The sequence below is a fragment of the Gymnoscopelus braueri genome, assembly GCF_963280865.1.
Source record: "Gymnoscopelus braueri genome assembly, chromosome: 6".
Classification (NCBI taxonomy): domain Eukaryota; kingdom Metazoa; phylum Chordata; class Actinopteri; order Myctophiformes; family Myctophidae; genus Gymnoscopelus; species Gymnoscopelus braueri.
In genome coordinates, this window is record NC_137607.1 from 41423360 (window position 1) to 41433798 (window position 10439).

At 41.8% G+C, this 10439-nt stretch overlaps 1 protein-coding gene across 2 annotated transcripts in view; it reads left to right on the forward strand.

Moving 5' to 3' along the window:
* Positions 1-7385, forward strand: part of psmd1 (proteasome 26S subunit, non-ATPase 1) — a 62802-nt gene extending 55417 nt beyond the window's left edge. For both annotated transcript variants that reach the window (XM_080429819.1, XM_080429820.1), the window contains exons 23-25: positions 1883-2161; positions 4546-4696; positions 7166-7385. In XM_080429819.1, the coding sequence (XP_080285945.1) occupies positions 1883-2161; positions 4546-4692 (426 nt within the window). In that variant the 3' untranslated portion in view covers positions 4693-4696; positions 7166-7385. The remainder of the gene's footprint in view (positions 1-1882; positions 2162-4545; positions 4697-7165) is intronic.
* The last annotated feature ends 3054 nt before the right edge of the window (positions 7386-10439 follow it).

Below are 10439 nucleotides of genomic sequence, written 5' to 3' on the forward strand. Positions count from 1 at the left end.
TTTAGTGCTTTTTAAAAGCTATTATAGGTCTATAGATTGATATCATTAATTTAATTCCCGCATTATTTCACCCGCGGTTTATCCAATATTAATTAATAATTATATTTGATTGACCCAAATCCACCCAAACTGCGGTTAACTGCGGCAACAGCGGCTAAAACCGCGATCCGCGCATCTCTAATCCCTACCCATTTAACTGCCCTAAGATCCGCTCAGCTAGTTCACTCACACACAATCGACAGCAGCTGTCACCCCAGGTCCAGTATAGCTTTCAGTGGGCAGTTTGTCGGGACGTTAAGCAGCGTGTTTGATTAGCTCCACCATGCTAGGTTCCAGCCCTGGTGCTGAGAGACGGGGCCTGGAGTTGTCCAGACCACCTCACATCACAGATGTTTTGATTTATTTGGCTTGACTCTGGGGGTCAGACAACCGGGTCGCTGAGTTCACATTTCACCGGTTCTCATTTCTTGGCCAGGCTATGGCGAAGTCCTTGGTCTAATCTGATGGTGTCCAATCATGTGTTATCAATTCGATGCAGCTTTTCATTACAAACAATACTCCAAATGATGCAGTAATGAATACCCCCTACCCCTCTCCTTGGTTAACACTTTGCCTGCCAATCACGAGTATAACCGTTGATGAAAAATACACCCGTTTACTGCCAAAAAAATCCATCCACGAGTATAACCGTTTTTCAAAAAAAAAAAAAAAAAAGTTTTTTTTGGTCTTTTTTTTTTTTTCAATTTATCCACACAGAACCAGAGATATCACGATCCAAAGATTTCTAGCTCCATTCACTCCTTGGTTAACTTATTACTTTAAAATCCTGTATCTCGGCTCCTAAAAATTAAAAATTTAAACACTGGCACTGGGGGAAGTAAAATTAAAAAAACCCTCTGGCAGGGAATGTGTTAAAGACATCCTAATTCTTCAAATGACATTTATTGGTTTGAATGACTCTTGCTTTAAAGTACGTCAGGTTCATTTTTTTGTGACAAGTAAACAAACCAGCACTCAAAGGAGGGCAAAAAAACTAGTGTGTTTCATGTCTGTGTGTGTGTGTGTCAGCCAGCGTGACACTGATGATGGCTTCTGAAACGTTTGTTTTTCCACTCATTGAAGACTATGAAATTCACTTTTCAGCCATAATATTTTGTCATTTTACCTTTTCAATTATAATTATTCACATGAGTAAACGGCAACAAACAATCTGCAAAGAGTAGAACTTAACTGCATTGCTCTGAGACAGATTGGAGGTGTTGACTGGAGTTGCGAACACTATTGTTTTCTGAATTATCCAACAAGCTGCAGACGTTAGTCTGGCGTTTATGCCTTTTGTAGCACATTTTGCAAAACACGCCCCTGCCCCATCTCTGTGATTTTTACTAGAGTTGTTCGGAAACCAATACCAGTATCGGTAAAGCTGCCGATACAGCCTAAAATGCTGGTATCGGTTGTAGATTGACTATTTAAAAAAAAATTGCCACTTATATTATTTGGCCAAGGTTTGACTAGTTTTTATAGTATACGGTAGTTTGTTGATTACTTTTGATGTAGTAATGATATATATATATTTTTAGATATTAAAAAGGTCTTAAGTCCTTAAATTGTCACTTCACTGTCATCTGGGGACCCCTCCAAAATCATGTGGGGACCCCCCTGGGGTTCCCGACCCACAGGTTCAGAACCACAGCAGTAGACCAACAAATCACTCGCTACCAAGGACACCATGACAGATCATAGCATAGAAACCCAATATTTATAACCCATAAACTCTTCAGTGTAATCATAAACAACCTCATGAAAACTTGTGAAATGGGGTTCTCTGAAGTAAAAAAAACAACAACAGTTTGCTCTTCTTTTTGGTTTCGTTGACATTCAGGAGGTGCAGGAGGCTGAGAAGGATAAAAAAGAAGAGAAAAAAGAAGAGAAGAAAGAAGAGAAAGAAGACAAGAAAGAAGAGAAAAAAGACGATAAAAAAGACGATGAGAAGGAGAAGAAGGAGGAAAAGGAGAAGGAAAAAGAGAAGGAAAAGGAAAAAGAGAAGAAGAAAGAGCCAGAGCCCAACTTCCAGCTGCTGGAGAACCCGGCCAGGGTGATGCCGGCCCAGCTCAAAGTCCTCAACATGTCTGAGACCTGCCGCTACCAGCCCTTCAAACCGGTACGTACAACCATATGTATGTGTATCACAGTAATTAGTTACTGTGTCAAAGTAATGCTCGCTGTGCTAGAAAACATCTCGGATAGATGATAAATCATTCTAAACCGATGTGTAAATTAAACATCACAAACTAGATAATAAAGCACCAAAATACTGCAACTAAACAAAAGTGCTCAGATCTTCAGAGGCCTACCACCACCACAGAGATGGGGTGTGTATTAGGGGTGCAACAGCTAATTAAACTAATCAATTAAATTGAGTTCAAACTAGAAAAAGTGCTCCTCGGAGCACAGGTCTCCGCCAGGTCAGGTAGGTTATTGTGGCCTCCTGGTGGCGCTATAATAGGCCCATGTGAAAAGGGTGCAATTTTTTCTTAGGCCTGGCACGGCAATTGGACACTGCATTCAGGATTTGAGGCATTCTGTTAAAACATTTTTGCTTTATTAGACCTGCTGGTGGCGCTATAACAGGCCAATGTTAAAAGGGTGGCATTTGTTCCTCAACATAGTGTGAATGTGCGTGCAAAGTTTGACCGCAATCGGACGCAGCGTTCATGATTTGCGGCATTTTGTTCAAAACAAGCCACTACTGCAAACTTTAGATGTGAATCTTAGCCAATCAGGATGGAATATGAAAAATCAAACAGATGCACCTTGATCACATGACTATAGAGATCATATGTACCGATTTGCGTGAAATTTGGATATAATCGGAAGGAGTAATCTAAAAAAAATGTTTTACATAAGTCGGCCTCCTGGTGGCGCTATAAAAGCAGATGTGAAAAATGCAGGGCAAAGGTTTTTCCTTGACCTCTAAGGAGTGTGCATACAAAGTTTTACATAGATCGGTGCAGTTATAAGTAAAAACACGAATCGGCCTGTTATAGCGCCACCATGAGGCTGATTTGAAAATATTCAAGTGGCATTTCTTCCTCGGCATAGTGGAAATATGCGTGCAAAATTTCACGGAGATTGCATGCTGTGTTCATGATTTGAGGCATTTTGTTCGAAACTGAGCACTCCTGCAAACTTTGGAAGCCATTTTTAGCCAATCAGGATGGAATATAAAAAATCTGAAAGACCCGTTTCGTTTAATGACTATAGAGACACTATGTACCGATTTGTGAGATTTTGGGACCAAATCTGTAGGAGCACTGTCAAAAATGTTTTGCACAAATCGGCCTCCTGGTGGCGCTATAAAAGGCCCATGTGAGAAATTTGGGGCAGAGGTTCTGCTGTGGCATCCAGGGAGTGTGTGTGCACAGTTTCGCTGCGATCAAGCCAACGGTGCCGGAGATTAGCTGTCCACAGACAGAATGACGGACGGACGGACGGACGGACGGACGGACGGACGGACGGACGGACGGACAGGGGGCAAAACATACTCTCTCGCCATGCCTTTCGGCCTGGCGGAGACAACAATGATACATTTGAATAAAATAATGATTTGGGGGAAAGAGAAACATTTTATATTTATATCATTTGTTTTGTTTTGGTGAAAGTTACAGGAATTCACCTGCAGCACCAAATACGAAACTATACCTTAGTATAGCAACATTTTTTAGATGTTTTTCAGAAAAGTTTGGTCAGGATTTAGAAAACGTTTTTAGAATCGGCCTCTGTTCTAAATGTGTTAAGACCTGAGGCCGATTCTACAAATGCTAATAATCCATAATCCAATGGTTTACAAAATGCAGGAAAGACCTGGTATAGCGGGGGGGGGGGGGTGACGTGCAACACAGAGCATTTGAACCGGAGTTGAACCCATGATGTCACAGATCTATTTCTATTTTGTATGCATACTAGCTGGCTGAACCGCTGGGACACATCTCTGTCTCTCTCTGTTCCTCTCATGGGCTGAGTCATGGTAGTTTATGCTGTTCTAAGCCCCATGTGAATACTTAAATTTTTCCAGCTATTACACAAGCACAAGTCCCATGTTGAGAGTGGGGGAGAGTTAAACAACTGTGGATGCAGCGTGTTCCACTGACTGGGAACCAAGAAGACATTACACAGTAAAATTCTTAGTGTTAATGTAACGCTGAACAGTGTACAAATGGACAAATTCCATTTGTGTACTGTACTCCTCTTAGTAAAATAAACTAAGGATTTTATTGTGTAGTTGGGAAGTGAATCATAATTGCTTTACCTTGTCTGGCTATGTACCTTTTACATTTTAGACTTTCGGCGGACGAAAGGTTAATTTATACTAACGCGACCTTGTTGACGAGGGTCACTTGACAAAAATGACATATTTTGACTTGGAAAAAGAACGTCAAAATACTTTGACATTGGTGTAACCTCTCTTATGTACGTCTTGACATTGGTGTAACCTCTCCTGTGTACTGACATTGTTATTATTGTTGTTTATTCCCTGTCTACCAGCTGACCACAGGCGGAATCATCATCATGAGAGACACTAGCGAAGAGGAGGAGGAGCTAGTGGAGCCAGTCTCCGCCCACGGCCCCAAGATCGAGGAGGAGGAGCAGGAGCCCGAGCCCCCAGAGCCATTTGAGTACATCGACGAGTGAAAAGGCACGTCTCGCACACCCCATCATAGGGCTGGGCAATTAACGGAAATAACCAATTACTAATCTTAAAGCAGCACCATGGAACTTTTTTTAATGAATAAAATGTACTTTTGTCCACTCTGTATGGCAGAATAGGTTACAATATACAGTAACTTTTACAATTGGGGTGGTTGTATTTAGTCTCCCTGCTCTTCTATTGAGACATTTGGATCGTATCAAAGGTCATGTCTCACCTAGACACAGGATCTGACATGAATTTTGACCCGATGGTCAAGATTCAATTTAGCCCCTGAGCAAGCAGGCAGGCTCAATGGTAAATATGTCTATATATATATATATATCTGCAGATATCTATCTATTCTACAGTAGCTATATATCAACAAATCGACACAGTCGATTATCAAAAATATTCCAATATATCTAACCTGTATTATACTTATACACAATGGTGGTGTACAGAAATGCCAAACATAGCTGATCTACAAGCTCACAACGCATTGCGACACGCTGAGCCTGTAGTTATGCTATTTTCACCCCAAAAAGAATATTGTTCATTAATCGTAATTGAGGCAAAGGTTTGGGAGACTGGTGATAAGGATTTGAGATCTTATTGCCTAGCCCTACCCCATCACCACCTATCCACTGACTTCTCCCAAGCCGCCCTGCCATGCACAGTCATGACATTTTAATTGATGATTGTCATACACAAATACGGTTAATGACTTGATTGTGTTTTTGTCATTGAATACTGGCACATAATCAGGGATGCATTGGTCTTGGGACGTGGTAACACGCCGTGCAACCACTTTTTTGAGCACGTGCACGCACATTAACTTAGGATTAACATAGGTATGAGCCTAGATGCATATCAATTGTCCATTGTGTGACCTGTAGTGTAGGTGTTAAGCGACGTGCGCGTGACGTCATTAAAATAGTGTCCCACCACTAACGAAATCACCAATACAACACTGCACATAATAATAAAAACTACGTTTATGTTTGTCTTTTATGGTTTGTAAACAAAGCTTCTTAAATATACAAAGCCTATTACTGAAATATGCAAAGAAATGACTGACAATGACCAGTACAAATAATCAAATTTAGTAGCATTTTCGGCATCGTTTAACCACTTTAAACCTGACGTCCCTATTTTGGGCATGTCATAGACGAAAAACATTCTAAAAAATAACAGACCTTCGAGCTCACAACGTGTCGCGATGCCACGCATTGTGAGATTGTAGCTGTGCTGTTTTCACTATTTGTTGTACAATGAATTATTTAGGGTTTGCATGGTTACATGGGGTGGAAAATATAATCGATTCGGCAATTAATCGCGATTCGAACATGGATGATTATGAATCGATTCACAAATGTCAAAAATAGATTATTTAAAATAAATAAAAATAATTAGATTTTAGATTTTTTTTTTCATCATATCTCTAATTGCACAGAGCAGCAGCCATATTTTGGTTGGTTATCAGAATATTGAGAAGCCTTTGTTATAAGTCAGTATTATTTTACAAAAAATGACTTATTTTCTTGTTGGTTTCCTGCAATTGTTTCGGCAAATATAACTTTCCAGCTGACAGTGACACATCTCTTCCATTAGTTTTTATTATCAATAAAAGATAATGGAAGTAAATTAATCGCAATTTAATTGAATTGTAGCCCTCGGAATCGAATTGAATCGTCACCTACCAATTTCCGCCCCTAATGGTTACCATGCTGTAATGGCAGTCCTGCGGTCTGACAGGCAAACCTTGCATTCAGATGGTCTAGAGATAAGACATGCAGTAATGGTACATCGCAAGCCCTCTGTTCCAAAGCCTAACCTAGTTTCACCCATCACTAACTGAGGAATGTAAACATTCCTGGCATCTCTAAACGCTAGCTCTGAGGGCGAGCCCTCTGTGCTGTGCAGTGTGCACTCACCAACAAAGCTGGTTGCTTAATGAAGCCTGGCATCCATTGGTGTTTATGTTGGACTGGCATCATCTACCTCCCATGCAGAAGCTCAGTCATGTGTGATGAGAGGGATGAGGTGTCGGAAACCAAATTAAGCATTGTTACATAGTCTGTCATGCCTTTAGGAGGTAGTAGTGCCTCTCGACAGATGGTACTAGTGAAAGAGTTATTGCTGGTTCTGTTCCTGCGTCTTGTGCACTTGAAGCTTGTAATGACTGGTTCACATAACAATTGTTTTTTAAGATCAATTCTCCCAAGATTCTAGTCGGACTTAACCAACAGACAGATGCATTTTCCCAAAGTTCTAGTCAGGCTAATGACATTGTTTTAATCTGAAATTGATTTGTGTTTATGGCGTGGTAGGGAGAGTTATAGTGTAACTAGTGATAAATCGGATTTCAAAGACAGATTGAGGTCCGGAAAAGTGTCGAATTTTAAGTTACTTAGAAATGCGACACTGTTAGATTTTACTATTTGTTCTGACTGTTGTGTTCTTTCTGTTCCTCAGGTGTCCCTGACCTCAAAACAACTATTTCAGCATGTGTTCCCCATTTTGCATCCAATGTCCTCCATCTCTCCTATCCATTCACTACTCCCTATCCCTTTCTCATACACGTTGCCTCCCTGTACTGGCTCCTGCTTTGTCAGGCAGGGAATGTTTTACATTCTCTTTGTTTAAAATGGTCAAATTTTCTGTTGGTCCAATAAAAAAAAGATATATATTGGAAGGCTGGTTGTCATGTGTTTATTTGAGTTGCCATTTTGCCCTGGTTGTGCACTGGGTGTAATCCTCCTCTAATCCTGTACATTTCCACTGGTTTACATTTTCAGCACTTACTGTATACCAGCAGCTGCTGTATAGTGATTCCTCCCTGCTTTCTACAACGGCACTTCCTGTTGAACTCTCAAAAGCCCACCATTAAGCAGGTGTTTAATGTGGGCCTCAAAGTTGAGGTGGCGGTCCATTCTGACTCCCAGGTTGGTGACGGGGGAAGGTCCTGGCCATAGAAGGTGATGCTGGTTATGGGGAAGTGTCAGTATCATGTCCATATCATGGGTAGTGTCATGGTCAGCGTCATGTCAGTATCATGGGCAGTATCATGAGTGAGACACTAGACGATGACCGGTTGAAACAGAGTAAAAGACCAGACTATAGTCTGATTCATGAGATGTTGAAACAGAGTAAAAGACCAGACTATAAACTACTCCATGAGTTTTAAACAAAGTAAATGGACAAACTAGACAGATCATGGCAGGTTGAAACAAAGATGGTTAATTTATGAAGATTCACCATCCCAATTGTAGCCACTAGAGGCAAAATGGAACACACATCCTACAAACGGTCTCCTAAGTGGGCACCGGCGTCTGGCGGCAAATCTCGGGAACGTCCTATGCTTGCTGGTGCTAGATCCCGCGAGAGTGTTGCTGGGACAGAGAGAAGTCGATAAAGTAGATGTTCTCCTGATTTGTCTCGCTGAAAAAAGAAATCTTGGGTATATTGTGTGGCTTGTGATGATCGGGTCCAATATTTAGTTCAGTGACCATGGGGTAAAGAATCGTTCAGAAGCTGTGTTCACATTCACTCTTCCATTGGAATTAATAGACTCCAACCTGCTTCCAGTCTCCTAAAAAGGCGCCCGCCTACTTCAATCAGATACACAAAGTAAACCGGAGATGGCAGGTCTTTCTATGTTTTTGTCTTGGGTTGAAACGGAGTGAGACACTTACCAGACTATAGACTGATCCCAGTGATCCATGACCATTTTAAACATAGTAAAACGCCAGACTGTATAGACTGATCATGTCAGTTTTAAACACAGTAAAACATACTGAAATTATAATATATATGATTATTTATATATATATATACACACACACACACATGAGTGACACTTGATTTTATTTGTGACAAACACAAGCACCATCAACTGACTTAGCATTAACATTCTTGCCATTTAAATAACACATCAGGAATATGAATAATGCCACATTGACTTTTGAAGGCATCCAAATACAGGTGTGACCTCCCAGTTACCCTCTAGTCATCCTGCTTTCCTAGAAAGCCTCTTGTGCTTTTTAGGAAGTGTGAACAAAATGCTCAGCCGTCACTTTCCCCTGAGGTTTTTCGAACACACAACGCCATACAAGGCAAAAATGTCTCTTTGTGGCACTCAGTCAGAAATGCCAAGCCCGCCATGCATGGACTCTGGAGAGCAGTTAAAGCCAGCCAGTGGAGCGATGTCTCCAATGTCTGTCGGGAAACCAACAAACCAACCGCAGAGGCAAAAGGAGGAGGTGATTGAAGGAAAGAAGGAAGAGATGATGGGTACATGTGAGCAGGCACCGCACATACCTTCAGCCATGTAGTCATCGTCTGTTCAGCTGTGGCGATGAGTAAGCCTTGATGAAAGCGTGGCGAGATCAACCAACCGCTGTCATTTTAAAGCTAAACAAGCACACCCACCACATTGCATCTGGCCAGGGAAGTTATCTGTGGAGTTGAGGGGTGAGTGTTCAGCCACAGGCGTGTAGAACAGGGGGTCAAGGCTCCAAGTGTTAGCTTGACTTATGGGCTAGCGAGTGATGCGCCGGTGGTCCGTGATGGAACTCTGTGAAGGGCAGACTGTTTTGACTCTGGATGTGACCTCAGATATTAACCGGGGTGGGATATTGTGGTTCTTGGCTGAAGTATAATTTTCCTCATACTGTAAATGTCCTGATATCGCTCTATAGCTAAAAGATACAGATGGGTCAGGACCTCCCACGAGGAGTAAGTAACTGTGTGAAGGAACATGAAGCAGAACCGAGGAGGATGACGTCATGAACATGCCGTTCAGCTGCTCCTTTCATGTGCGCATCACATCGCAGTAGTAATGATCTCTGCTGACGTTCATTTGGACTCGATGATGGGTTCATCTCTGTTTTGTCGGCAAGTCTCAGGAAGCTGAGTTAGCCTCTAGGTCCCATTTTAAAATTCTAACATTGCCTCATTTGTGTCTAAACTGGTATTCACTCTTCATGTTTTAGTGAACTGTTAATGAACTTGGGCTGTTACATTTCAGCTGTCCTGATCAATTGCTTCTGCACACGATGTTGGATACTGTATATATCTGTATTATAAATACATTTGACACTTAAAGAGGGAGAACTCTTGGCCGGAGTGAGCTGGTGTCAGGGGCAGGTGGATTGCATACCTTCTAGGTTGTAGCAGTGAAGAGTTAGCTAGTAGAAAAGAGAGGTGACTCTTATTGAATGGACATGTGCATCTTTTTATGATGATCTCAATCCTATATTAAAATTGCCTTCTGGGTCAACGGTGGGTGGACGTCACAAACGTAACATCCGGACTTGTGAGGTGCACCATTGCTCCGATCCGCACCAAATTTGGCACAAACACTGTTCAGGGCTCTGCCATGAGAATAATCGCACCAGAGACCACGTGGAGGCCCCGATTTGAAGGTCGCGTAGCGGCCTGAAAATCTAGTGTTGAACAATTATACTTAGTTACTTCTTCACTGGACATTGTACATGTCTGTATTGTAACAAACTACATAAATGCTGTACAAGCAAGGCTTTCACGTGCGGTAGCTCTGCCATGTTTAGTTCTGTAGGACTGGTTGCGGTCGCCCTCTGTAACATCAGCACTGGTTTACTTTCTCTTTTTTTTCTTTTCCTGCAGGTGATTGAGTTGTGTTTGTCGAGCCAAATCTTTGTTTCAGGCCTCAAATGGTACACCCACCAAGGCCAGGCAGTCCTCGAACGTCTGTAGCTGAGAGGAATTG